Source organism: Heterobasidion irregulare (assembly GCF_000320585.1).
Source record: "Heterobasidion irregulare TC 32-1 unplaced genomic scaffold scaffold_13, whole genome shotgun sequence".
In the NCBI taxonomy this organism is placed as follows: domain Eukaryota; kingdom Fungi; phylum Basidiomycota; class Agaricomycetes; order Russulales; family Bondarzewiaceae; genus Heterobasidion; species Heterobasidion irregulare.
This window is the reverse complement of record NW_009258209.1, coordinates 582,461-608,877: the sequence shown is the minus strand read 5'-3', so window position 1 is coordinate 608,877 and position 26,417 is coordinate 582,461. Positions and strand designations below refer to the sequence as shown.

Below are 26,417 nucleotides of genomic sequence, written 5' to 3'. Positions count from 1 at the left end.
TCTCATATTGAATATGCACATGTCTTTCGGGTTCGCACATCGTAAGGTCTACAGCAAGTAACTAGAGTAAGAGTGACAAAAAAACGTAAAGTGGGGTATCCAAGCAAGATTAACACGTTCTCAAGCACCGTCGCATGTAACATAATAGATCTGAACACAACCGCGAAGCCAGGACCGTCAGTCAGCCTATGTTACACGCACGACGACAGGCGAGCGCACGCACTCGTGAGATAGATCTGGGTCCGTGAAGTAGAAGGCTAGAAGCGCAAGCCCGCCGTCACGACGCCACGCGCGGGAACGCGCCCGGGATCGTCTGCCGCCTCCGCTCCGGATGATGAAAATACGTCCCATGCCGCGCCTTGCCCGGCGTCCCGCCCATCGCATGCTCCTCCGCCCCGTTCCCGTTCCCATTCGACGACGACGACGCCGCGCGCTCCATCGCGCCTGCGCCCGGCGCCGCCCCCGCCCCCGCCCCCGCCGCGGCGGCGTCCAGCGACGCCTGCGAGTTCTCCAGCCCCGTCGTGTCGCCGTAGTCGTCCTCCGAGTCGTCCTCGTCCACCTCCTCGTCCACGCCGTCCACGCCGCCCGCGATCCCGAGCCAGTCGCCGTCGTCCGGCAGGACGATCACGCCCGACCCAAAGTCGTAGCTCAGCCGGTGGTGCATCGCCGCGGGCGGCGCCGTCTGCGCGCGGTGGGTCGACGGGCCAGCAGTCCGGGTCTCCTGCCACGGGTTATCGGTCGTCCTCTGCTCCGCTGCACCGCCGCCGGGCGTTTGTGCGCTCGGGTCGGCGCCGTTGGGCGTGAGGAGGTCGCCGAACACGCGGCTGCCGGCGACGAGCGAGCGCGTGGCGCCGCGCTTGACGATGCTGTACCGCTTGCGGAGGGTGAGGACGACGGCCTGGTCGGATTTGGGGCCGTTGCCGTGCCCCGCTGTGCGCGTGTTCACGAGGGTCTCTCCTTTCTTGAGGGGAAGCCACGGGTAGGGCAGGACGCCGGTCAACGCGGGGTGGCCGTAACGGCGCTTTCCGGTGCTTTATTGAAGAAGAATGTGAGTCGAGGGTTCGTTGGGTTGATGAGAAGGAAAGTTACTTTAGGACACCGATGTACCAGTTGGCCATGGGGGGCTGCGACTGGGGGACGGGCGGTGTTAGCGGGGAGGGGACGATGTGAGCGGGCACACGCACGTAGTCGGTTCTATCGTCTTCGGGCGCGACGTACAGCGTCTCGTCGTTCTGCGCATACCGCCTCCGGTTCAAATTACTGCGAAAAATAGATGGTCAGCATCGCAGCATCGCATCGCGCTCCGCTCCGCACCTCTGCGACCAAGTGACGGGGTGGCCCGCCCTCAACCGCTGCACGTCCTCCGTCTCCTCCCCCCTCTGCACCTCGAACACCGAGCTCAGGCTCACGAATTTGCTGAGCGGCTTGAACGAGCTGTCGATGTACCACGACCACGCGACGGTGCCGGCGATCAGGGGAGTGACGAGGGAAGAGAGGATGAAGGAGCGGTTGAGGATGAAGTTTCCCAGCATGAAGATGAGGAAGATGATGACGCCCCAGATGAGGCGGGTGAACGTGATCGGCCACGCTTGCCCCTGCGACTCGTATGGCTTGTAGAACACTATAACGACGAAGCAGTGTCCGGTCATTGGGTAGCAGAGAGCCGTTGGCAGCAAGGATCGTACCGAAGAGTAGTTTGTATTTGTAGACTATGTAGGCCATGCCGAAGTAGATAGCCCCAAAGACGAGGATGAGGGGCTGTATGACGCTGTACAGCAGGGTGATCACGAAGATGAGGATCGCTTGGGGATATACGACGCCGTAGTTGATCATGGGCGGCGCGTTCAGTTCGGCAAAGTCTGCCAGAGGTGCGTTGAGAGCTGCGCTTCTGATCAACAAAACGGCGCTACACGTACCTCGAGGAGTGCGCGTAGAGAACATCCGGATGAACATGCGGGGTATGACAACCCCAAGATTGAGCAGCTGAAGAGGCATGATGCCCAAACCTATGGTGAAGCTTGTTCAGCAACCTGAATGGGTGTAGCGACCTTTTCTTACCTTGAAGTATGACATATGAAAGGAAAAAGTGTCTGCGCGCGAAAATAAGGATCCGATCACGAGGTAGAACAGGAACATCACGCAGACCTTGCACGCCCCCTTGTGAGGGCCGCTGCTAGCTTTTCCGGGATCTTGGCCGGCGAGTTGGCCAAATCTCGGACGAGTTGCCAGTACGTGCTCGCCAGCAGGAATATGAAGACGACGTTGATGAGGAGGAACAAAAAGTATCTGTGCCGCAGCTAAGATAGGCCTGAAAATCGAAGCGAATGAGAACGTACTTTTTCATTAGAGAATACTCGATCCAGCTACGAGCGCGGTAGCCTTGCATATAGGTGAGCGCTAGCGAAAAACAACATACGAGGTGATCAACCCCAAATCGCGCGGCGACTCATGAGTGCGGCGGACATACCCTCGAGGATAAACGGCAACAGCGCATTCAGCGTGATCATCGCAACCGATGGGAGCGAATTCTGCACGATCGCCCGTATCTTGTCGTTGCTGTCGATCATCTGTCCCAGCCACGGCATCGTCTTCTTGATCTCCTTGTAACTCAGCAGACTGGCGAGACCCGTAATTGGGATGACCCAGAAGAAGAAGAGGAGCGCGATGGAGCCGAGGACGAAGCATTCGCGCACGCGGAGGGAAGTCTGGGAAAAGGTCATGTTGTACCAAATGATGTCGCGTGGCTCGGGCGCCGGTCTAGTTTTAAGCTGGAACGGGGCCGAGCTGTGGACTATCTGCGCGGCAACTTGCTGTGATAGACAAAAAGATGATAAGAAAATCAGGGGAAGGCTCAAAAAGTATAAAAAGGGCTAACAGCGCTGGACATTTGCTCAAAGGTGACAAACGCCGCATCAGTCGCCTTGAACTTTGTCCGGCGACGCCTGCGGACCATGTCGTCTGCCTCCTGGAACTGCGCCTCGAGGTACTGCAGCGCGTCGACTTTGGGCTTGAACCACCCCGGTCTTAGCGTCGGCCGCTTCCGGTGCGGCACGACAATATTATTATTCGTCTGCGACTCCGGGTCCGCAGCATCGACCAGAATAGCGTGGTCCGAGGGATCGTAGTTCTCGACCGTACTCGGGTTCCCGACGTACTGTACCCACGTGTGCTCGAGCTTCATGAGCGCCTTTGTCCGCTTGTCAAGCATTTCCTTTAGATTACCGACCTCGCGGCACACGCTCACGCTCTCCACAGCCAGGTCCATGTTCTCAAAGTGCTCCGCGAGCGCGCGCTCACCGCGCAGGTGCGGCGGGAGTCCCGTGACGAGCACGGTGCGCGCGGCGATGGAGTGCACGAGCTCGAGGGAGAAGAGCTGGCGTGCGCGGACGAAGCGCCGATAATTCTTATAGATGAAATAGAGCGCGAGGGCAGTGAAGAGGTAGGTGAAGGCGAGGTGGAGGGAGAGGTAGGAGTTGGCGTCGGAGATCAGGTCGAGCCAGTCGCGGCCTCTCGGGGGCAGCTGGGTCCCTGGATCGGCGAGAGAATTCCAGTCCCCGTCGTCGTCATCGTCGTCTTCGTCGCCGATACCAATGTTCCTCTGCACATAGTGTTATCAGTTGTACAAAGTCTAGGCCGGGCTGATGACAAAAACTTTGGGGTAACTGAGGTCCATTGTAACGTGAAAACGTCAAGGATGAACGACAGCATTGCAAGTAATCATGAGCCGTGCCATACGCGTGGTTGACGACGAAGGAAGAGTATACCGGTCATCCACGAGGCACACCACCGTTGATGTACAGAGTGACGCATCTCCCAGTATAGTGTGGCATTGCACACACAAGACTGACAGAACGCGAGATAAACCGAACGCTCACCTTGAAATTGATTGGCATGAGGACAGTGACAGCAAAGATAGAGCAGACAGAAAAAAGATAAAATGACATCTTGAAGAAGTTTAGAAGCTACGAGAGATCCTATGAGTTAAGAGGAAAGAGGGAAACATGGTGTGAGAGGGCACGGGCGCACCACTGCTGCATCTAGTCCAACTATCTGAAGCACAGTGAACTCGGATATCTTGAGAGTGGGAAGTATCCACCCAAAGAAAGCTTGGTGAGCATGCGCCTCGTGTGGCGAGAACCCTATGCGCACGGTGATTAGGAGAATGCACAGATCTGGATACTGTCAGTGAACGCACCTTTCAACTTCGTGCGCGGTGCGAATAGGAGCGGCCATCGCGTCCGGCAGTAGCAGAATATCAGAAACGATGTGACACCGATGACCGTGGAAAGCGATGCCTGTGTGGTGAACCATGGCCCCTCAAACTTGACTGAGCAACAAAGGAAAGTCGCGAGTGAGTAGAACTGAATGAGACTGGAGATGTCCGACGAGGGCGTACATGTTGGCGGGGAGCCTGGAGGAGCACCGCCCGGCTCGTCTGGCTCCCAGTTGTTCGCGGCGAAGTAGTCGACAAGGACGGTGACGAGCTTGTACATTGTGTCGACGCGCAGACGAGGATTGGGACGGGCAGCGAGGCAACTCGGCTCTGCGCTCAATGTGGCTGGCTGCAGCGCTGCCTCGGGGCCGTCATTCCAACTACGTCAGCGCCACGACGCGTCGGTCACGCATTGCGCGGCGCGTCCACTCACTCTCTTCTCTTCGACCACCACCCAAATGGTTTGCTTTTCTTCCCCTGTGGGTGAGGCCCCGATGTTGACTTTGCTGCATTGCACAGAATATAGATCCTCTCAGTGACACCACCGCCCCACGGTACGCCGTGGAATCGGACGAGGAAGAGGACGAATTCAATCCTCTCTTCCCGGAAGGCAACCACCAGAGCAGGAACGTCGGCATCGACATCAAAGGAATCTCCCCCACTAACGCGATAGGCGGGAACCTCGTCGTTGCAACCGGAGATGCAGGTAAGATCTGGGCCAAGGGTGCTAGTCTCGAGGAGCAGCAGGGCGCAGTGTACGTCAACCAGCTCCAGGTGCGCCCCCATTTGTGTCCCCCTTCGTTTCATGCGAGGATATCAATGTGCATCGTCTCGTAACTTGTGAACATCAAGGTAGGACTGGTATTCCGGCCCTCATGGTCAAACGCGACCACCGTCGTCGTGTCCGAGCTGACCGCCTCGCTGCCCATCTGGGCCATGAGCCCCTATGCGCAAGCCGTCCTCGATTATTTCAAGCCGGCAAAGTGCATTCCCCTCTCCTTCCCGCTCTTCACCTTGTTTAAAGTCCAACGCCTGACTGAAACTTGACTGGATTGCACACCTCCTCAATCCACCAAACAGCACGGTCCTCCTCGACACATATCCTACGCCAGTCTACATCACCGCCGCACCCGTCCCGTACCGCGATGAAGCGCCGGTGCGATACCTGAGTACCGGCCCCAGTGGGACAGGCGCCCCAGTAAGACCGTCGACCTTTGGGAGCTAGCTCCTTTGAATGTCACTCACAGTTTCCACAGTTCGAGTCATTTGCGCCTCCGAACCTTATCCAGACCACGTCTGCCGCGTTCCTCTCCATCGTCTCCGTATCCTCCCCTTCACCTTCCGCCACCGCCTTCCTCCTCCCATCGCCACGCATCCCGCGGCCCCGTCCGTCCGACCTCACCCAGCAGGATGTATCGACTATAAGCGAGGAGGACATCGCTTGGCCGTCGGCAACGATGCAAACGGTAGATCAGGCCGTCTTCGAGGTTCTCGGGGAGACGCTCAAACGACAGTGGCGCAGAAAAGATGGGGCCCGCGAGGGGAAATCTCAGCTTAAGAGAAGAGAGGTCGGGGATGGCAGCATGTATATCTGACTGTATTTGCGATGGGTTGAAAGCAATAGGTTGTGTTTTTTTTGTACTAAAATACAGACATGGGGCTGAGGTTTGCCGACCTCTTCTATCGGAATCTTACGGCCGACGGTCTCTGCATCTATCGAAAGCGAAATATCATAGTAAGGAAAGCGAATGAAGATCGATGCCCCTTTACTCCCTGACGCCTTCGCATGAACAGTCAGGGAGCGGCGGGGTCATGTCATGGCCATGATGAGGGGTGTGCAGTGGGTACGCGCCGCGGAAATGTTCTAAGGGATCTGCTAAGGTGTTGTTTTACTTGAAGGGACTAACGATCGGACGTGATTCTGGGAAATGGAACAGGTTTGATCATTCTATTTGAGGGCCTGATATGTTGGACTGAGGCAAATCACCTTTGTCATCTCTTTCTTATGATTTACTTATTGCGTACTTACTTGACGAGCTCGGAGATTGCCGAAGTACTATACAGCTCTCAGCCACTGCGCTTGTAGTTACTGACGCCTTCGGTGTCGGGCTTCCCTCAGTGATCTACACAGACGCTGAGGTGAGCCTGCTTCTTCTTAAGACATAGATGTCACTTTTACTTACGCTTCTATCACGTAGTAATACTTCTAGGTACTTACCGATTCAATATATAGTGATCTACACAGACGCTGAGTAATACTTCTAGCCCATATCTCAACAGGTTATGGGCCCTGCTGTCCAAGCCATGTCGCTCGCCAATTCAATCACTGTCACTACCGTTCCGAAGCTCTCAGAAGATCTGTCAAACTGGCCGATCTACAAGGATCGGGTACAGACAGCCATTGAATCAAAGACAGGGCTGTCGCGACACCTGGCTGGCACTGCTCGGCAACCACGAGAGCCCGAGCTTCCTGCCGAAGATGCTAAAGATGATGTTCTAGAAAAGTATGACAAGGCTATTGAGAAGGTTGATGAATACAATCAGAGAGAAGCCGCCATCAAGCAGCAGATCTACTCTACGATCCCCGACTCCATCCTCAATCGAATCAAAGGGGAGACAACCGCCAAGGAAGTTTGGACGGCGCTCTGCGATCTTGCGGAGAAGCGGGGAAAGATGGTCGAAATTGACATTCGACGGCGTATTCACGATTCTCGATGCCAAGAGGGCGGCGATGTCCGTGCGCACCTCGACACCTTGATCGCACTCCAGAACGAGCTCATTGGCATGGATGCGGCTCTCGGCGACGATGACTTTGTTGCTGTCATTCTCTCCTCTCTCCCAAAGTCCTACGAGTCCGTTATTTCAGTAATGACGGCTGCTTCGAGTCTCAGTTCGAAGCCCCTTACCCCTTCCGGAATCATTCAGCACCTCACGCAGGAGCACGACCGGCGCAGCATTCAAGGTCGGCTCGAGAAGAAGGCACCGTCTGACGAGACGGCGCTGTATTCACATGGCGGAGGTAAACAAGGAAAAGGGGGACGCGGGAAAGGAAAGAAGGGCAATCAGTCGTCGAGTGGCAAGAAGTGTTATAACTGTGGACTTACCAACCACATAGCCGCAGACTGCTTCCGACCCGGCGGCGGGAAGGAAGGCCAATGGCCGGCAGGCATGCATCGGCCAGGCCAACACAAGAAGGGTGCGGACCAGAGTGCGGGGAACTTTGCAGTTGCCGAGGATGCTGAAGATCCCGAATTTGGATTCACGGCGACATTTGACCTTGCGGCACTGACAGCAGGCCCCGACGTCTCGTCCATGACACGTGTCCGATGCCTCGACACGGGCGCGAGTCACCACATGTCACCCTATCGAGAAGAATTCACAGACTTTGTCAGTATCCCATCCAAACCCATTTACGCAGCCGACAAACGTACCTTCATGGCAACTGGCCGCGGAAATGTTACAGTCATGCTCCCAAATGGGGACGACATGACCGCCGTGCGGCTATCCGATGTGCTGTACGCGCCGTCAATCGCGATCACGTTGATCTCGGCCAGTCGCATCGACAAGGCTGGATACTCCATTTATCTGAAAGGGGGGATCTGCAGGATCTCCGACCCCTCCGATCATGTTGTCGCGAGAATTCCGCGGTCAAACAACCTGTACAAAGTCGTCAGTCAAAAATTTTCGAGAACTGCAGGTTCCGCCAGGATTGCCGATGGCACCCCTCTGATACCACGTGGGGGGGACGAGGAAGCTCATGCCAACCTCGTGCTATCAGCGCGGGAACTACACCGTCGCCTGGGTCACATATCCCTGGACACAGCAAAGAGGCTGGTCAAGGAAAGAGTCATCGAAGGTATCACCCTCGACGCTCTCGTCTCCGAAATGGAGCTTTGTACTGCCTGTGTGCAGGCGAAGATGACACGGGTCTCATTCCCGAAGGAACGGACCCGACCGCGCGCAAAACGTTATGGCGAGCTCTTACACTCAGACTTGTGGGGCCCCGCACCCATCAATTCTCTTACTGGCTATCGCTACGCGATGCCCATTATGGACGACTTCTCGCAAGAGATCGTCCTGAAACTCTTACGCTCGAAGGATGAAGCCTTCAAGCATTATCTTCAACACGAGGCCTTCGTGAAGGGCCATCGTGGCGTCGTTCGGATCGGCACTCTACGCACCGACCGCGGTGGCGAGTACACCTCTGACGCTTTCGAATCCCACCTCAGAGACGAGGGAACAGTCCATGAGAAGACTGTTCACGACTCGTCGGCACAAAACGGGACCGCCGAGCGGTTCCTACGGACCGTTGTAGAACGCGGCCGCGCGTTGTTGATAGCGTCGGGACTTCCAAGGTCCCTGTGGGGTGCAGCAATGTCACATGCCGTCTGGTTGTGGAATCGGACCGGAACGCGCACGCTTGAAGGCACAACGCCATACGAGAAGGTCCACGGCGCGAAGCCGGACCTGGGTGGACTCCACGAGTGGGGGTGCCGAGTATGGGTGAAGATAGAGGGGCGGAGCAAGCTCGACGCGCAAGCTGACGAAGGACGCTTCGTCGGCTATAGTGCTGAAAGCAAGGGGATATTGGTGTACTGGCCGATGAAACGGAAGGTCAGCGTCGAGCGCAACGTGCGCTGGGACGACTCACCGGTACCGGACGTCATTATCGACGATAATGACAGCCCAAACGACGACGCACGGACGCCGGCGCACTCTGCAAAGGGTGCAGGTCGCGCAAGCGCGCCTGGCACCCCAGACACGACGCCGTCGAATGCCGTCGACGCATCGCGGCTCAAAACCGAGTCGCGCGAGCCTACAAGCATCCCGGGAGGTCAGCAGGACGACGCGGCGCCAGCGCAACTCGACGCAAGCGCAACAAGAGGTCAAAACCTACCTGTAACCCCGGATTACATCCCCAAGCGCTCCAATTCTCCTCCCAGCGTCGAAACGACGCGTCCCCGTCGCACTCCCAAGCCTTCCGAGTACATCCGACGCCTTGAACGAGGCGAAGGAACGACGACAGGCAGCGCACGAGCGCCAGCTGTCCCTCGTGGCATGCGAGCATCCGAGGACCCCAAACCAGACCTTGAGTCGAATCCTGTCGATAGTGCGCAGGTAGCGGCCATGGAATCTTTCCTAGCCGATGAAGAGGCCGATGAAGAGGTCCTGGAGGAGGTAGAGATGCTGGGGAGGAAGTGGGAAGGAATAGAGTGGGCAATGGCAGCGGAAGCGACCGAGGGGATGGAACCCCGCACCGTGGAAGCGGCTCGGAAACGACCGGACTGGCCGCAATGGGATGCGGCGATTCAAGACGAACTTGACCGCCTCGCAAAGCTCAACACCTGGGAGCTCGTCGACAGGCCCTTGAACGCCAATGTCGTCGGCTCTAAGTGGGTCTTCAAGATCAAGCGGGGCGCGGCCGGCGAAATCACGCGCTACAAAGCGCGGCTCGTTGCGCAGGGTTTCACGCAGGTCCCCGGCATCGATTACGGAGACACGTTTGCACCAGTCGCAAAACTTACCTCCATTCGGATTCTACTCGCTCTTGCGGCTCGCTTTGACTGGGAAATTCATCAGATGGATGTAAAGAATGCATTCCTTAATGGAGACCTCGAGGAAGAGATCTTTATGAAGCAACCCCCGGGTTTCTCAGTGCCCGGCCTCGAAGAGAAAGTCTGTCGCTTATTCAAGACAATCTATGGCTTGAAGCAATCCTCTCGGCGCTGGTATAAGAAGCTCTGTGATGCGTTCCTCGCCATGGGCTTTACGGTCTGTGCCGTCGAACACGGCATCTTCTACAAGCGTGACGACGAGGGTGTTTCCATCATTGCTGTCTCTGTCGACGACCTTGCTCTCTTTGCTAGTTCCTTGGCTGCCATCTTAGCTATGAAGGAAGCCCTCAATCGGGCCTTCGAGATGACAGATCTTGGTGAGATTCATTGGTTGCTCGGTATCGAGATCAAGCGTGATCGCGGGGCGCGGACTATTTCCCTGTCTCAGCGTGCGTACATCGACACAATTCTCTCACACTTTAATCTCGAGACCGCAAATTCACTCTCCACTCCCACTGATCCAAATGCACACCTCACGATGATGCAATCACCATCCACTCCGCAGCAGTTCTCCGAGATGCGCAATGTTCCATACCAGGAACTTATTGGATCTGCCATGTATGCTGCCGTTGCCGCTCGACCAGATATCTGTTTTGCGGTGTCATATCTTTCACAGTTCATGCAGAATCCTGGACGTGCTCACTGGGAAGCCGCAAAGCGATTGCTGAGGTATTTGAAGGGCACACGAGAGTTATGGCTAACTTTTGGGAAGGAGCAGCGGGGGATTGAGGGATTCTCAGATGCTGATCATGGGGGTCAGGAGCACAGACGCTCAATCTCGGGTTATGTTTTTCTGTTCGATGGTGGCGCTGTGTCTTGGTCTTCCAAGAAGCAGTCAATTGTTGCTCAGTCTAGCACCGAGGCGGAGTATGTCGCGCTCGCTCATGCAACGAAGGAAGCATTGTGGATCCGTATGTTCTTAGGCAACATCTTCTCCCCTCTCACCACACCTACCATTCTCTATGGCGATAACCAATCCGCCATTGCCCTTGCCAAGAATGATGCCTTCCATTCTCGCACAAAGCACATTGACATCCGCTATCATTTCATCCGCGACATTATCGAGAAGAACTTCATTGAGCTACGCTACTGTCCTACTGGCGAGATGGCGGCTGACGGATTTACTAAACCGCTGGCTCGTCAGAAGATTGAGAAGATGATAGAGCTTATTGGACTTCAGGAGATTTGAGGGGGTGTGTTGGACTGAGGCAAATCACCTTTGTCATCTCTTTCTTATGATTTACTTATTGCGTACTTACTTGACGAGCTCGGAGATTGCCGAAGTACTATACAGCTCTCAGCCACTGCGCTTGTAGTTACTGACGCCTTCGGTGTCGGGCTTCCCTCAGTGATCTACACAGACGCTGAGGTGAGCCTGCTTCTTCTTAAGACATAGATGTCACTTTTACTTACGCTTCTATCACGTAGTAATACTTCTAGGTACTTACCGATTCAATATATAGTGATCTACACAGACGCTGAGTAATACTTCTAGCCCATATCTCAACATGATAGACTCTGATAGACGGTTGAAAGTGTACTTGATCGTGTCTCGGCTCCGTAGCGCCCTGCAGCCGGCAGTGGACTGTGGCAAGCTGCGGCAACGCCACTTCTGGCTTGCCTGATTATTCACAACTTTGCGGTGACGCCCGTCCGAGGTTGAAGAATATCTTTCAACGTTGCTGCTTACGGCGGCCACCTATGGTGAGTGGACAAGTACAGCTTCTACAACAGCTGCAGCTGCATAAAGCTCCTTCACAACAGACATGTCCTCGCACGTTCTGAACGCAGGCAGTCCGGGAACCGTAGCAGTTCCGCCTGGCGGTCTCTGGGTGCTAACGACGTAGATAGACTTGCACGCGGTCCCATCCGAGCGCGTCGTCTATAAGGGCAATGCTAGCATCGTCGTCGAGTCATCTCCGGGCATCCTTGTCAAAACAAGCTATAATCTTTCGGAGGAAGTCATCTGCGCCTGTTACGCGTGCGAGAAGGTTTCCTTGCCTGTGCCTCGCATCCTGTACCACCCCCGCCTCGCCTACTAGCCATCACAGCTCTTCCATACCATCACAGCTCTTCCATACGATGACGACCGGTGCGTGGTACATCTGTGTCGAACGCGCACCCTGTGTCTCTCTCGACAAGGTCGTCGACGACATGACAGAAGAGCAGCTCCAGCACGTTGCTGCCCAGCTCAAGTCCATTCTGCGGCAGATGCACACCGTCAAACCGAAGACGCTCGGGGCGGTCACCGGAGGGCCGTTCCGCAACTGCTTCCCCCCCCCCCCCCCCCCCCCGGCATGTCTCTCCAAAGCACGCATTCACGAGCGTCGGCGAGTTCACCGACTACTTCCGCCGCATGCTGTTGTATTTCAGCGCCGAAGACTGGACCGAGCAGCTGCTCTCGCACTTTCCCCGGAACGCCCCCATCCGGTTCACCCACAGGGACTTGATCCCGAGGAACATCATCGTCGACGGGTCCACGATCACTGCTGTTGTCGACTGGGCCACGGGGGGCTTCTACCCGGAATACTGGGAATACTGCAGGATGTACAACTCTGACTGGTTGACGCCAGGATGGACGTGCATCCTCCAGATCATCTACCTGGCCCTCGGCGGGACGCGGAGGTAGACGCTGTCTTATACCTGGTCACTTGCATTTGGTTCAACATGTGAATAGGTGAGCAATGCGGCATTGTCGAGCTCGACGCGGTTTGACATACATCGCCAGTCTCGTCATGTCATACCTAGTATACCGATGAGATGCGAGTCGAAATATCTTTGCAGCACTTCTTTTACCGCGCCTACCTATCGCGACAGGCCAAACACGACGTCTTGCGGGTTACTCTAACAATTCAAATGCCATCCGCATTCCGTCCGCTGATATCGATGTTTGGGTCTAGTGCCGATGACTTCGAACGGTTCTGATGCCCTTTCAAGCGGAAACGTTCCTGTTCTCCGTTAGTATATGCGCATCCCGTAGCACACCTAGCGAGGTGAGGGTCGGTGCCCACCTGTCGAGCGAGAAGCGCCGGCCGTCCCGAAGTGGAGCCCTCGCCAGATAGGGGTTCCCACGAATCGGTGACTAAACAGTGTCAGCTCGTTCCTTCGTGCGCTGTGGTGCACTCATCCTCGAGTCGTAGCCGTGGGCAGCTGGGCCCCGCGAATGACGATGCTTTCAACGGTAGTGGTGATAGTGTGCGCTCCATGACGGATGCACGGCATAGATGGCTAGACGTCTCGAAACCCTGAGAGGAGTTTCGTCACGTATACGCTCGTATACGTCACGCCCACAAACAGTCCTCCCGAGCTGAATATCCCATCATGGATCCTACTCCCCAGACTCATTCTCGGTACATCGACATCTCAGCCTCGCCTTTGCCTCGCCTAAGTCCGTCCTCGAGCTCTCTCAGGACCATCCACGCCCAGCTGTCCTCCGCCCTCCTCCAATTACTCACGTCCGTAAACCAGCATGCAGCAGAACACCCCCGCTCCAAAGTCTACGCAGGACTCGCAGGCGCGCTCCTCCCCACCTCTCATCGCCCGCGCTAACCCCCGTCCGCTCACCCCTCTCGGTCCTAGGCATCTCGCTCATGAACTTCCGACTATCAACCACCGCCCTCCCAATCCTGCAGCCCCACAACCTCCTCCTTATAGCCCACGCGCAACTGACCCATGCACTCGCCTCTGACGCCCTCTCTATACCGACATCCGGCTCCAAGGTCGCCTTCCTCGACACCAGCGTCGGCCCTGCCACCCTCGTCCTCCTCTACCAGCTGCACCACCTCGCCTCCGCCTCCACCTCCCCACCAAGACCTCCCTTCTCCCACCGCACATGCGCACGCTGCGCAGCCCTCCTCTCCTCCGCGCTCGCGCTCGCACCGCCGTTCACCACAACCGACGCCGAAGACGGGTGCGAGCTCCTGTACGGGCGTGCGGGCCTGCTCTACGCCCTGCTCCTCCTGCGCGCGGCGCTCCACAAGTGTACCCCTGGCGCGCAAACACCACACGCTCGCCGCTCGTCCGATGCCCCCCTCTCCGCGCTCCACGCGCTCGTGCGCCCGCTGACGTCCTCGCAAGCGCTCAGGCCGCTCGTCGACGGCATCATCGCGCGCGGACAGGCCGGCGCCGCGCGGTTCGCGCAGGAGCTCGAGCCGAGGAGCGGCGTCGGCGTCGGCGACGGCGACGGTGGCGGTTCAGAGACCCCGCGGCCGGCGCTGATGTGGCGCTGGCATGGGAAGCGCTACCTCGGCGGCGCGCACGGCGTCGGTGCGTCTTGTCTCCCCATCCACGCCCCCGCCGCGCTCTGTCCTTTCCCTTGCGCCGCGCCGATCTTCCTCCCCCTCCCCCACAGCCGGCATCCTGCAGATCATCCTGCACGCGCCACCTGCCCTCCTCTACCCACACACCGCCGCGATATCGTCCACGCTCGCCTACCTGGTCTCCCTCCAAGACCGCACCGGCAACTGGCCCTCCAAAGCCCCTGCTCGCCACGACGACCAGGACAGGGAGAACGACCTCGTCCAGTACGCCGCCTTAGCCGAGCGCAAACGCGGTACGTGAGCTAACGACACCGACAACGACACTTTACCGCCCGCAGGTGGTGCCACGGCGCCCCCGGAATCCTCCCCCTCCTCGCGACCGCGCTCGCGCTCTCGGAACCCCAACCCCAACCCGACCCCCAACCCGCATCGTCATCGCACCTCCCCGCCCCCGCGCTCTCACTACCCCCCGCCCTGCGCCCCGCACTCCTCTCCGCCCTCGCACACGGCGCCGCCCTCGTGAGCGCGCGCGGCCTCCTGCGCAAGGGCCCGGGGCTCTGCCACGGCGCCGCGGGGAACGCGTGCGCGCTGTTCTGCGCGAGCGACGCGCTCGGGCGCGCGGGCGCCGGGCATCGTGCCGCGGCGGCGTCGGCGATGGCGGGCGGGGTGCGCCTCCTGCTGCGGTGCGTCGAGCTGCGAGGGACGCCGGCATTTGGGCGGCCGGATCGGCCGTGGAGCTTGTACGAGGGCGAGGCGGGGCTGTGTGCGGTGCTGGCGGAGGCGGTGGAGCGCGTGGGGAGTGTTTTGGACGGGGCGGGGGCGGGGGCAGTGAGGGAGTACGGGAGCGGGCTGGTGGGCTATTGCGATCTGGTGCGTGTGTGATATCGCCTGACTGGAAGCAATGAGAACGCGGCGGTCGTCCGTTTGCTTTACGGCGCGCGCGGGTCCGTGATGCTATGCGTGGGGCTCCGCTTGGCTGTTTCCAGCGTGTGCGCCGTGCATAATTATGCGTGTGAGTAGGCTTCGCTGTTCCATCCGTCCCGTCAGCGCCTCTAGAACTCGCGCTTCCCATCTTCCTGCCATCGCATCCCTGGCTCCCCCGCGCCGCGCCTCGCCTCGAGCTTGAGCTTGAGCTCACAGCCTCGCACTATGTATTCACGTGTGACCGCCCCGTCAACATTCCCAATAATCGCCGACATCGTTCAACACCGACGTTTTGAAGTAGCGAACGTTCGCACGTTCGCACGTCCGACGCTGATCACTTAATATAGCCGCGACGTCTTGCGCGGAGGGGTCCGCGTACGAGCGGCGCTTACTTGTGCTTGTCCTCGTGCTGCTTACGGTGCTCTGCACTAGCTACTACGAGCTAGGCTGACACTCACTAGCAAGCCGGATTGGGCGCGCGACGCCTCGACGGTCCAGCCCTCCAGTCCGCATCCGCTCGCGCTGTCTCGGGCGGTGCCTCCTCCTTCCCCTCCCTCCCCTCCTCCTTCCATTCATCCACGCGCTCACTCGTGATAACGTCAACGAGGCGACGCGCATACATTTAGGGCGTGTCAGGGTGTGTCGCAGGGAACGTGCGGGCGTGGCAGACGGCCGGCGCTGCTGGCTTACGAGCAGTCTACTAGCGTGCACGAAATACGTCCCGGCGCCGCGCTGGCCCTCGATCGTCCGATCTCAATTATTCGACATCGATTCGACATTCGATGCCGACCCCCGTGCGCCCTCGCGCGCCGCGTTCCGCAAATGACACGGTCGAGCGCCGACGAAGAGGTCACCGGGTGCACCCTACCATGCCCCACCGTCCGTCCGCCATCGCGATCGCGCTCCCAGGGCGGTGCCGTGGAGCAGGCAGGGTCCGCCATTCGAGAAGCTCTTCGACGGCATCTGAGGGCATCTGAGGGCATGCTGGACTCGCAGGGGCGCGGAGGGCCTCCGAAGCCAACCCCAGGCACGCCCAAAGACGCGATCTGCACCGCATCCCGGCGACGGCGGCGCCACGGCGGCTGCACCGGCGGGACGAACGCGGGCCAGCACGAATAAGTCACTACAAGTGCGGTGAGACTGCCGTATCGACGATCACGTCAAGACGCTCCCACGTCGCGTTCTTCTCCAGGCCGGTGCCTCGCTCGCCCAATCATTCCCGGACCTTCCAAGTTCCTTCCAATGGCTTCTGAAGCTCGAGGCGCCCCTTGGAGCCTGGCCGTACCTGTCCATGGGCACCCGGCGACCGACGAGCAGCAGCGCACTGCGACCGCGCGTGCGTGCGCATGCGCACCGCCGCACGCGCTAGTCCTTCCTGTATAGCCCGCTGCAGCTGTCAGCCCGGCCGTCGAGCTATACTTATAACCATGAATAATGACGTGCGGCGGGGAAGCCGACTGGAAGCCGCGCGGGCGTGGCCTACCGAGAGCGTGGCGGCGATGACGTCGCGCACGAGCTCGCACGATCCATTCGGGATCGACGCAATGGCGGGGCGGGATCGGTACGGTATATAAATCCGCCCCCAGCTTTCCTCGCACCAGCCCAGCCCAATCCAACCCGCCGCACGCTCGCATCCGCATTTTCGTTCTACATTCGAATTCTCGTTCATCGCCATGTCTTATAACAACGACAACGACAGCGGCGACTCGTACGGCTCCAACTCGTATGGCTCGAACGCCACGGGGAGGAACGACGACGGCTCGTTCGGGGGGAACAACAACAACAACACCACCTCTAACAGAAACAACAACAACGACTCTTACAACAACAGCGGTAACGGCGGCGGCGGCGACTCGTATGGCTCGCAGAGCAGGCAGCAGTCTGGTCAAGGCGACGACAACGACGGCGCGTCGTACGGCGGGAACGGCGACTCGTACGGGTCGGCCAAGAGCGCGGGCGGGGGCACGTACGGGGGCGGGAACAGCGCGTCGTCGGCGTATGGCGGGGGCGGGGACTCGTATGGGTCGAGCGGGGACGACGGGCAGAAGGGGAACAACTCGTCGTACGGGTCGGGCCGCGACAACAACAATGCCGCCACGACTACGACGACGTCGTCGTATGGCTCGAACAACGTTGGGAGCGACGATAACGACAACTCGGGCTCGTACGGCTCGAGCCGCAACAAGAACGACAACAACAACAACGGCGGCGGCAACGACAGCTACAACAGCAGCAACAAGAACAACAACAGCGGCAACAGCAACAGCAACAGCGGCGACTCGGACAGCTACGGCAGCAACAAGACGGCGTCGTACGGGTCTGGGAACGACGACGACAGCTACGGCTCGAGCGGCAACAGCGGCTCGAACGACAGCTCGAACAACAATTCCAACTCCAACAGCAGCAGCGGAGGCGGGTACGGGCAGGGCTCGACCGGCGGCGGAGACTGGCTGGACAAGGGCGTGTCATTCGCCGCCCAAAAGGCGGGGTACAACCTGGTGCGTTCGCCGTTCTCGACCCTCCCCGGTGTACTGTCTTGGTTTTGTTCTTGGACGCGCGCTGACGGGTGCGCGTGTGCAGGACTCTGCGACGGCGGACAAGATCGGGAGCGGCCTGCGGGAGGGCTTGAGCAAGTTTGGCGGTGAGTGTCTGTGTTTTTGCAGTGTGCTAGCTGGCTACGCTGCATAGACGGCGGTGCTGATGAGCGGGCGTCCGACGCAGGGGGCTTCTGATCGGCTCGCGGAATGTTCGGTGTGAGGACGTTGTCGGCTGAAGAGGGACGGGTATTGTTTCATCTACTAAGTGAGGAATGTTGGGAGAAGGCATCACATGGAGGGAATTGTACTACGAAAGCATCTTTGGTTGTATGTTGTATGGCATGGATCAATGGAGCGTTGCGTTCTGAAAACGGACCGGCGGACCGGCCCGCGCGGAATGAGTAAGTGACTGACTCATCTTATCTCGCAAGGATTATCTCCTCGTCGAAAAACACACATCTCCTCCTCCTCCTAAGCATCGAGCGCACGGACGCACGCCTCTGACCTACACCGTCCCATCGAGCTCCCGCACCGCCGCTCAGAGACTCAAGCGCCCTGGAGATGCCGCTCGCGCCGCCGCTGAACCTGCCGCTGTGGCTGCGCACGCACGGGGAGCTGCTGAAGCCGCCCGTGAACAACTTCTGCCTGTACGCGGGCGCGGACTACGTCGTGATGGCGGTCGGGGGCCCGAACGAGCGGCGCGACTATCACGTCAACGAGACCGAGGTGCGTCGTGGCGGAGGCGTGCGCGTGCCCTGTGGTCCCCCTTTTGTCCGTCGCTGCGAAGCTGTCAGCGGGGCCAGGGCGGGCGTCTGTTTTTGGACGGATGGGGCACGGGGCACGGAGCACGGGGCACGGAGCACGGAGCACGGGGATGACGACGGGGATGACGCTGATCGACGGTGTGTGCTGCAGGAGTGGTTCTACCAGTACCGGGGCGCGATGCTCCTGCGCGTCGTCGACGGCGACGCATTCGAGGACATCCACATCGCAGAGGGCGAGATGTTCCTCCTCCCCGGTCCGTGACCCTCCCCCGCTCTCTCCCAACCGCGGCCGCACTGACCCACCGCGCCTCCAGCCAACACCCCGCACAACCCCGTCCGCTTCGCAGACACCATCGGGCTCGTCATCGAGCGCGTCCGCCCCGCAGACGCAACAGGTGCGTCGCCTCGCTTCCCCACTTTCCATCCCACGACTCACCCCCGCCGCCGCCGCCGGCCCACAGACCGCCTCCGCTGGTACTGCCGCGAACCCGCCCACGCCGCGCCCACGATCATCCGCGAAGACGCCTTCCACGTGACCGACCTCGGCACCCAGCTCAAGCCCCTCATCGAGCGCTGGATCGCGGACCCCGCACTCCGCCGCTGCCCCGCGTGCGGCGTCGTCGCACCGGCCACCTAGCCGCCCGCGCGAGAGGCGCGAGAGACGCGGGGTGTAGATGCGAAGGAGGGGAAGACGCAGGCTACGGTAAAGCCCTCGAATCGCCGTGAATTTATTCTGTATGTAGTTGTATGTACCGCCCCGTCGCGCTCGCGGCCGCACAATCCATAGACCCATCTCTGCCAGGCGCCCTGCGTTCAGCCGGAGCGCAGCCCCTGGTCTTCCCACTCTCGCACTCTCGGTGAGACACACATACACGCGCACATGCGTGTTGTACGAGCATGCGACAAGCCTGCAGCTCTGCGTCCCAGAGGGAAATCCCAATATCAATACTATACGCAGACCACGCGCATATCGGCGCGTCCTCAAAGATATCGATGTCATAAAAAAAACTCTACACGCGCCGCCGCGCCGCCGTCCGCGCGCCCACACTGGCGCACGATGAATACACACCACCCGTGCCGACGCCGCACCTCCACCTCCACCTCCACCTCCGCCAACCCGCCCGCCAACCCGCCCGCCAACCCGACGACCCGCCGCGCCTCAATCGATCTCGATCACGTCGTCCGGCGCCCCGCCCCCGCTCTCCAGTATAACCAGCCCGTCGTCCTCCAACCTCCGCTGCTTGCTCGGCGTATACAAACCGTGGCCCCCGCCGTCCGCCCGCCGCGCCCGCTTCGCAGCGCGCTCGCCTGTGCCCGGTTCCGCGTCTGCGTCGTCCGGCGCCGCGCGCTTGCGCGGTGGAGGAGGCGTGGACGGAGCGCGCGCGCGCGCGGGCGGCGGGGACGGAGACGCGCGCACGTCTGGGAGCTTGGGTTTGGGCGCTGGGTTCGGGAGGGGGGAGGGCAGGATGAGCGCGGGCCCGTCCGCGGGGTGGTCCGGCCTGCGCGCCATCCAAAACTTAGCACACACGCACACACGCACACGCACGCACACAGGTCGTCGACAAGAGATGAGCAGGGGACTTACGGGAGGGCCGCGATGGCGAGCGTGACCGTCTCGCGCGCGCCGTCCTCGTCCACGACGCTCAGGAACTTCCCGCGCGTCACGCCAAGGCTCTCCAACGTCCGATCGAGGTTGTCCTCAAAGTCGGGGTCGCTCAGCAGCCGCTTCTCTTCGTACGTGCTCACCTCCCGCCGCGCCTCCCCGTCCTCCATCGCGCCGTCCTCCATCGCGCCGTAGCCCAGCACGCCGTCGACGACCGCGCGCAGCGTCGCGCGCGCGGGGTCGCACCGCACCACCGCGTACGCGTCGCGGCACACGCCGCAGCGCGCGCTCGGCGAGGAGAGCGTCACTGCGCTCAGCGGCACCGCGGGCTTGAACTGTAGGTGCACGTTGCGCAGCGCGTCGTGCCCGCCGCCCGCGCCGCGGAGGAGGTGCAGCGCCTGCAGCACGATCAGCCCCGCGACGACCGCGTTCGTCGTCGCGATCGCCGGGATGATGTTCCCCGCCATCTCTGCACACACACACACACGCGCGCGGGGGGGTGAGCGTTCCGAGGGATACGTGGGGGGCGGGACGCACCTTTGACCTCCCAGCGGCTCTGCGGCGCGATCCCGTACGCGGCCGAGCGCAGGTTCGCGGCTGCCGTCACGAAGTCGAGCGTCTCGTCGTCGTCCTTGTCGAACGCGATCGTCTCCTCGCCCGCCCGCAGCCGCGCCGCCAGCCGCTCCGTGCTGCGAGCGAGCGAGTGTGCGTGCGTGCGGGCGTGAGTGTGCGGCGTCAGTCTCGATGTATAATAAAAGGGTGGCGCGCGCGCGCGAGACTGACCTCGCGACGAACAGCTCCCAATTATCCCGCAGCGACAGCGCGCGCTGGTCCTTCAGCCCGCCCGCCCCGCCCGCGCCCTTCGCCTGGCCATTGCCGTTGCTATTGCCGTTGCCGTTGCCCGTGGTGGCGGCGGGATCGTCGCGGAGGACGAACGTGCCCGCGGCGAGCGCGTCAAAGTCGAGCGGGACGGGCTTCGCGCGGTAGCGCCACATGTCCTCCATCGAGAGCAGGTTCCGGATGTCGGCGTCGAACACCTGTCGTGCGCGTCATCCGTAGCGAGCAAGCAAGAGGGGTCGAGGGATGAGCGGGGGGCGAGGAGGTGCAGGGATGGGGAGTGTGGTGCGTGTGCGTGTGCGTACCTTCTGGAACGCGATGCGCGCGGCGTCTTTTCCGCTCCCGATCGAGGCGGAGCGCAGCGCGGCGCGCACAGACTGGAACGCGCTCGCTTCCCGGCGGAGCGTCGCGATTTCTTGGGCTGGCGGACGTGACCCGCGGGCGTTCATCCCGGGACGGGGAGAGACGACGCGTCAGAGGCGCGTCGCGGACGTGGGGGGACAAAAAAGGGAGGGAAGGGAAGGGGGAAAGGAAGGGACGAAGGAAGGGGGCAGCGCGCACCGTTCTCGCCTTGCTTCTCCGCGTCGTCGAGCTCGCCCGTCGCGTCCTCGTCTTCGCCGAACAGCTGGCTGCGGTCGCGCGCGGGTGCGAGCAAGGGGTGTCAGCAAAACGCGCGGTGGCAAGGGAGGGCGTAGGGGGTGGGCGGGCGGGCTGACTGACCCCATGAGGTAGCTCTTTGCCCAGACGATGCAGTGGATGGGCTGGGATGGGGTCGAGCGGATGGTGCACACCGGGAACGTCTTGGGCGTCGGCTTTGGGATGCAGTCGAAGCACTCTGTGCGGTCCTGTTCGATCGCGGTCGCGTGAGACGAGTCGGCGGACGCGGGCGCGCGAACGCACCTTGAGGAGGGGCTGGACCTGGCCGAGGTAGCCCGCGGTGCCGGACTCGACGAGCGGGATGGCGCCGGCCATGCACATCCTGTTCACGTGCCTGCGCGCGTCTACGCGCGACAGGCGCGTTGGTCGCCCCGTTAGATGAGATGCGGTGCGATGCGGTGCTGCGGAGGGACGGTGGCGTGGACGTACCGAGGTTGTCGAGCGCGTTGAGGACGATGTCGAAGGACTTGAACCAGGGGAGGTCGAACTGCGGGTCTTTGATATTGGCGTGGACGGGGGTGATGTGTACGGAGGGGTTGAACGCGGAGGCGGTGCGGGCGGCGACCTGTGTGGGAGCCACACGCACGGTGGGTGAGAGGAGCGGTGGATAGGCGGGGGCCACGCACGAGGGCCTTGCTCTGCTTTACGTCTTTTTTCCTGAAGAGGAACTGGCGGTTGAGGTTGGAGAGGTCGATCGTGTCGAGGTCGAGCAGGGTGATGTGGCCGAAGCCGGCGAGCACGATGTTTTTCACTGTGCAGGAGCAGCGCAGCGCGTGAGCCGGGGGCATTGCGTGCGTGAGCGCGGGGGACGTACGGAGTTCGCAGCCGATGCCGCCTGCGCCGACGAGGAGGACGTGGGTGTGCGGGAGACGGTCGTGGAGGGCGGCGCCGAGGATGGCGCGTGCGTGGGCGGCGCGTGAGCCGGACGGTGTTGCGGCCATCGTGCTGAGTGAGTGAGCGCCGAGCTGGCCTCTGAGCCAGCTCGCACAGGCCGGCAACTCCCGCTCTCCCTCCGCCACACACACACTCTCTCCTCCTCCTCGCCGTCGTCCTCGTCGTCCTCGCCGTCGCCGCCGCCATGTGGAACAACAGCCCCGCCAGCTGGATCAATGCCAGCCCCCTCGAGGTCCTCATCAGCAGAGCCACCGCCGCCTCCCTCCATGAGCCCAACTACGCCCTCCACCTCGAGGTCGCAGACTACATCAACCAAAAGAAGGCCAACAAGTACGTCCCCGCTCCCCTCGTCCCCTCCCTCCCACCCACCCATCCGACCCCGCCCTCTCTTCCGTCCACCCCAGCCCCCGCGAGGCCGCCATGCTCATCGCCCGCCTCGTCAACCACCGCAACCCCCACGTCGCAATGCTCGCCCTCGCCCTCCTCGACACCCTCGTCCAGTCCTGCGGCTACCCCATCTACCTCCAGATCGCCACCAAGGACTTCCTCAACGAGCTCGTCCGCCGCTTTCCCGAGCGCCCCCCACCCTTCCCCAGCCCCGTCATGTCCCGCGTCCTCGACCTCATCAACACCTGGAAGGAGGGCATCTGCGTCGAGTCAAAGTGGAAGGATGACCTCGGAAACATCAGGGACATGCACAGGCTCCTCTCATTCAAGGGCTACCGCTTCAGGCAGATCCCCCGCGCCGCCCCCTCCGCCTCCGCCACCTCCGTGCGTACTCTCCCACTCTCCCACCCCCGCGCGACCTCTCATCCTCATCTCGCTCGCCCACAGAACCTCAAATCCGCCGAGGAGCTCGAGTCCGAAGACCGCGCCGCCCAGTCCGCGAAGCTCCAGGAGCTCATCCGCCGCGGCACCCCGCGCGACCTCGCCGCCGCCCAGGAGCTCATGAAGGCCCTTGCCGGCGCCGACCCCGACGCCCGCCCCGACTACCGCACCCAGGCCCTCGCCGAGCTCAACAAGCTCGAGCAGAAGGTCATCCTCCTCAACGAGATCCTCGACAATGTCGACACCGCCCAGGGCGAGCAGTTCGCGCGCGGAGACGTGTACGAGGTGCGTGTGCGCGCGCGTCGGCGCGCCCGGCGCTCAGCGCTGTGCTGTGTTGTGCTGTGATGCCAGGTCTCTCATTTTCTCTTCTTCTCGCTCGCTCGCGCGCGCAGCAAGTCGCGTCGATACTCGTCGCGTCGCGCCCAAAGATCCAAAAGTGGATATCCGACGCCGAATCCGACGACCCAGAATCCCTCGGTACGCCCCCCTCTCCCTCCTCCCTTGTCCACCCCACATCGTCTGTACCCACTCACGCGCCCCCCTCTCGCACCGCGCGCGGCAGACACCTACCTGCAGATCAACGACCAGATCAACACCGTCCTCGCGCGCTACGAGGCCTACAAGCGCGGCGATTTCGCCGCCGCGTCGAACCCCATCCCGTCCGAGCTCGGCCCCGGCACGACGGGCCTCTCGCTCATCGACTTTGACGACGCCGCGGACGCCGCGGCGGCCTCAGCAGCAGCGGGGGCGGTAGGGTCGGGTCGCCCGGTGGACGAGCTCGCGGATTTGTTTGGGCCGTCGGCCGCAGCAACAACAACGACGTCGTCGTCGTCGGCGAGTCAGCAGGCGTCGAACGGGCACGCGTCTATCCTCGCCGCGTTCAACACCAGCGCACAATACGCGCCGTCCCCTTACCACCCCTACCAAACACAAACACAGCTCCCGCACCCCGCATCGCAACCATCGCACGCGCCAGGGCCAGGGCCAGCCCCGCCGCTGCAGCCCCGCCCGCCATACCCATACCCACAAACATACCCGCACCCATCGCCATCGCCATACCCGCCCGGCGCGCCGGCACAGTTCGCGTATGGGGGCGCGGGCGGGAGCGCGAGCCCGCAGTCGCGGCCGACGTCGGCGCCGTTTGGGCAGATTATGCTGCCGGGGACGCCGAGTCCGCATGCGACGGGGACGGGGGCCGGGGCGGGGATCGGAGCGGGGATCGGGGCTGGGGCGGGGATGAGCATGGCGACGGGCGGGGGCGCTGTGGGGGGACAGCAGGCGCAGACGCAGACGCAGACGCAGGGGAAGGACCCGTTTGCGGACCTCGTTGGGCTGTTCTGAGCCTTGCGTAGCTGCTTGGTGGTCGTGGTGGTCGTGGTGGTCGTGGTTGTGGTCGCGCTCGTGGTTGTGGCTGTGGCTGTGGTCGTGCTCATGCTCATGCTCGCAGTGGGTGACGGACGAACTTGGGGATACATGCGCGTCGTTTTTATCATATCGTCTCTTCACGTCTCTTGTTTGCTCGGTTGGCCGGTGCGCTGTTGTATTCCAGTGACTGTTTTTCTTCTTTCCTTTCCTTTTCTTTATTTGTGAGCGGCCTGCGGATGTTCATTCTGTCCTGTCGGGCTTCTGACTGCCGCGCGCTGCTGCTCGGCGTCTGATCTGAGATGACGAGATGACGATGCGATGCGATGCGATGGGGTGCTTTCGATGCGGGATCTGCGAAATACATACTCGAGGAATTACTGTACGGCTCCTTGCGCTGGGGCGTCTACTTCAGGCCTCCGTCGTCACGAAGTATCATGCATCATGCCACAAGTCAGGCCCCGCCAAAGGTCCGTTTTGATTGGGAGAGTGCTCGTCGCTCGAAGCTACATCGCGAGGGAGAGGCTCTACTCGTACCAGTACTACGCACTGCGCGCGGCGCCTGAATCCTCAGCTGAACCACGTCGTCCACCGGCTCCCCTTGTCTGTGAGCGTGTTTGCGATCTCGCGCGCCACGATCCTGTCCGACTGCTCGGACGGGTGCAGCTCGTCGTACCTACCCGCACACGCACGCGCACACGAAGGAGAAACAGAACGCACGCCGGCCGCGTCCCACGCGTAATCAGCGAACTTGAGATGAAGACGGCGCGGCGGAAGGCGGGGGCGTACGCACCAGACGAAGCTGTCCCGGGCGGACCCCGTCGCGACCGTGCACCGCGCGGTGCTCGCGTCGCCCCCGAGCGCGTACACGCACGCGTCGGCCGCGCCGGTCGTGTTCAGCGGCGCGGTGCCGTTCAGGTAGGCCGCCGGGCGGTCGAGGATGTCGCTGAAGAGCGCATGCGAGTCGAACAGCCCTACGCGCGCGCACGCGTGCAAGCATGAGCATTCAGCCTCCCTTCCTCAGCGAGAGATAGTCGAGAGCCTCACCGACGTGCGCGCCCGGGAGAGACGGGGCAAGGGCTTGGAGCATCAGCCGCGAGAGCGCGTTGCCGGCGGCGGTCAGCTCGGACATGAAGAGGTGCCACTCGGTCGTGTTGCGCTGCGCGGTCCAATACCGGTTCGGGTACGAGTCGACCGCGTACAGAGGGAGGCGGTCAAGCGGAACCAGCTGCGCGCGCAATCCGCAAGCCGCCACGCCACGCAAGAGAAAGAGCACGCACGTTCTGGAACAGAAAGTTCCGCGCGCCGGCGTCGTACAGCGTCTGCACCCACCCGACCGCGCACGCCGTGACCGCGACGACGTCCGCCCCATCGCGCGCCTGGCCCGTCAGCAGCGTGTTCGGGCCGAGGTCGTTCGTCCCGATCCACAGCGTGTATAGCGTCTCCGCGGGCGGCAGCGCGCCGAGCGTCCCGTTGCGCAGCTCCGCGAAGTACGCCGGCAGCTCGTCCTGCACGACCGCCGGGAACGGGCGCGGCGTGAGCGCCTGCGAGCACGGCGCGCCCGAGCGCGCGAACGGGAGCAGCCGCACGCCCGCGTAGGACGCGGCGTACACGGGCCACGGCGTGCCGCCGTCGCTGATGGCGACGACGTCGGTATACGAGTCGCCGAAGGCCACCAGGTTCTTGATTTGGTGGGGAGCGAGCCCTAGGTTGCCCACTGCGAGGACGGGCGACCGTGACAAGCCGCATGCGAGCGTGAGCAGAACGGTGAGGATGGCAGCCATGCTTGCGAGAAGACGCCCCTTGCTGTTTCATATTTATATTACCTTGTCGACGCTGTCCATGATGGTTGCGAGACACTCATGCTCAGTATGACGGGCCGCACGGGCAGCCTTGAAGACATGATCGCGGCGGGCTTTGGTCA

At 61.5% G+C, this 26,417-nt stretch overlaps 11 protein-coding genes across 11 annotated transcripts; 7 read left to right on the top strand and 4 right to left on the bottom strand.

The window, feature by feature from the left end:
- Positions 1-10: 10 nt before the first annotated feature.
- Positions 11-4,493, bottom strand: HETIRDRAFT_482054 (uncharacterized protein; the record flags this gene model as incomplete). Its single annotated transcript, XM_009554467.1, has 16 exons — positions 11-150; positions 224-1,031; positions 1,090-1,130; positions 1,185-1,260; positions 1,315-1,621; positions 1,686-1,859; positions 1,917-2,006; positions 2,059-2,090; positions 2,146-2,286; positions 2,337-2,397; positions 2,468-2,810; positions 2,876-3,598; positions 3,876-3,962; positions 4,027-4,139; positions 4,196-4,327; positions 4,397-4,493. 15 exons carry the CDS (start codon positions 4,491-4,493, stop codon positions 278-280), a joined length of 3,171 nt encoding a protein of 1,056 aa, XP_009552762.1. The 3' UTR covers positions 11-150; positions 224-277.
- A 236-nt stretch (positions 4,494-4,729) lies between these two features.
- Positions 4,730-5,808, top strand: HETIRDRAFT_331260 (uncharacterized protein; the record flags this gene model as incomplete). The annotated part of the gene is made up of 4 exons (XM_009554466.1): positions 4,730-4,987; positions 5,066-5,196; positions 5,294-5,411; positions 5,476-5,808. Coding segments are annotated over 4 exons (840 nt in total), but the record flags the coding sequence as incomplete, so codon positions are not given.
- A 688-nt stretch (positions 5,809-6,496) lies between these two features.
- Positions 6,497-7,369, top strand: HETIRDRAFT_220959 (uncharacterized protein; the record flags this gene model as incomplete). Its single annotated transcript, XM_009554465.1, has 1 exon — positions 6,497-7,369. A coding segment is annotated over one exon (873 nt), but the record flags the coding sequence as incomplete, so codon positions are not given.
- Positions 7,370-8,590: 1,221 nt separating this feature from the next.
- HETIRDRAFT_330795 (uncharacterized protein) lies at positions 8,591-9,039 on the bottom strand (the record flags this gene model as incomplete). Its single annotated transcript, XM_009554464.1, has 2 exons — positions 8,591-8,808; positions 8,865-9,039. The coding sequence occupies 2 exons, from the start codon at positions 9,037-9,039 to the stop codon at positions 8,591-8,593; spliced, it is 393 nt and encodes a 130-aa protein (XP_009552759.1).
- Positions 9,040-11,910: 2,871 nt separating this feature from the next.
- On the top strand, positions 11,911-12,457 carry HETIRDRAFT_108085 (uncharacterized protein; the record flags this gene model as incomplete). Its single annotated transcript, XM_009554463.1, has 2 exons — positions 11,911-12,072; positions 12,140-12,457. 2 exons carry the CDS (start codon positions 11,911-11,913, stop codon positions 12,455-12,457), a joined length of 480 nt encoding a protein of 159 aa, XP_009552758.1.
- Positions 12,458-14,045: 1,588 nt separating this feature from the next.
- On the top strand, positions 14,046-14,969 carry HETIRDRAFT_331192 (uncharacterized protein; the record flags this gene model as incomplete). Its single annotated transcript, XM_009554462.1, has 3 exons — positions 14,046-14,094; positions 14,180-14,351; positions 14,426-14,969. 3 exons carry the CDS (start codon positions 14,046-14,048, stop codon positions 14,967-14,969), a joined length of 765 nt encoding a protein of 254 aa, XP_009552757.1.
- A 1,650-nt stretch (positions 14,970-16,619) lies between these two features.
- HETIRDRAFT_442533 (uncharacterized protein) lies at positions 16,620-17,922 on the top strand. Its single transcript, XM_009554461.1, has 3 exons — positions 16,620-17,509; positions 17,592-17,652; positions 17,733-17,922. Exons 1-3 carry the CDS (start codon positions 16,685-16,687, stop codon positions 17,741-17,743), a joined length of 897 nt encoding a protein of 298 aa, XP_009552756.1. The 5' UTR covers positions 16,620-16,684; the 3' UTR covers positions 17,744-17,922.
- Positions 17,923-18,109: 187 nt separating this feature from the next.
- HETIRDRAFT_330547 (uncharacterized protein) lies at positions 18,110-18,949 on the top strand (the record flags this gene model as incomplete). The annotated part of the gene is made up of 4 exons (XM_009554460.1): positions 18,110-18,274; positions 18,464-18,566; positions 18,627-18,707; positions 18,774-18,949. The coding sequence occupies 4 exons, from the start codon at positions 18,110-18,112 to the stop codon at positions 18,947-18,949; spliced, it is 525 nt and encodes a 174-aa protein (XP_009552755.1).
- Positions 18,950-19,206: 257 nt separating this feature from the next.
- HETIRDRAFT_482048 (uncharacterized protein) lies at positions 19,207-22,350 on the bottom strand (the record flags this gene model as incomplete). The annotated part of the gene is made up of 11 exons (XM_009554459.1): positions 19,207-19,811; positions 19,898-20,384; positions 20,453-20,604; positions 20,699-20,952; positions 21,058-21,173; positions 21,314-21,377; positions 21,469-21,597; positions 21,653-21,753; positions 21,839-21,974; positions 22,036-22,160; positions 22,224-22,350. The coding sequence occupies 11 exons, from the start codon at positions 22,348-22,350 to the stop codon at positions 19,472-19,474; spliced, it is 2,031 nt and encodes a 676-aa protein (XP_009552754.1). The 3' UTR covers positions 19,207-19,471.
- A 137-nt stretch (positions 22,351-22,487) lies between these two features.
- Positions 22,488-24,944, top strand: HETIRDRAFT_461277 (uncharacterized protein; the record flags this gene model as incomplete). Its single annotated transcript, XM_009554458.1, has 5 exons — positions 22,488-22,633; positions 22,708-23,074; positions 23,138-23,416; positions 23,524-23,608; positions 23,694-24,944. The coding sequence occupies 5 exons, from the start codon at positions 22,488-22,490 to the stop codon at positions 24,470-24,472; spliced, it is 1,656 nt and encodes a 551-aa protein (XP_009552753.1). The 3' UTR covers positions 24,473-24,944.
- A 119-nt stretch (positions 24,945-25,063) lies between these two features.
- HETIRDRAFT_331682 (uncharacterized protein) lies at positions 25,064-26,277 on the bottom strand (the record flags this gene model as incomplete). Its single annotated transcript, XM_009554457.1, has 4 exons — positions 25,064-25,169; positions 25,287-25,467; positions 25,541-25,721; positions 25,774-26,277. The coding sequence occupies 4 exons, from the start codon at positions 26,275-26,277 to the stop codon at positions 25,064-25,066; spliced, it is 972 nt and encodes a 323-aa protein (XP_009552752.1).
- Between the last annotated feature and the right edge of the window lie 140 nt (positions 26,278-26,417).

Excerpts from the sequence above, each read along its gene's own strand:
- HETIRDRAFT_442533 (XM_009554461.1), top strand. The coding sequence starts at position 16,685 with ATGTCTTATAACAACGACAACGACAGCGGCGACTCGTACGGCTCCAAC. Across the intron at positions 17,510-17,591 it reads AAAAGGCGGGGTACAACCTG|GACTCTGCGACGGCGGACAA; the intron begins GTGCGTTCGCCG and ends GCGCGTGTGCAG.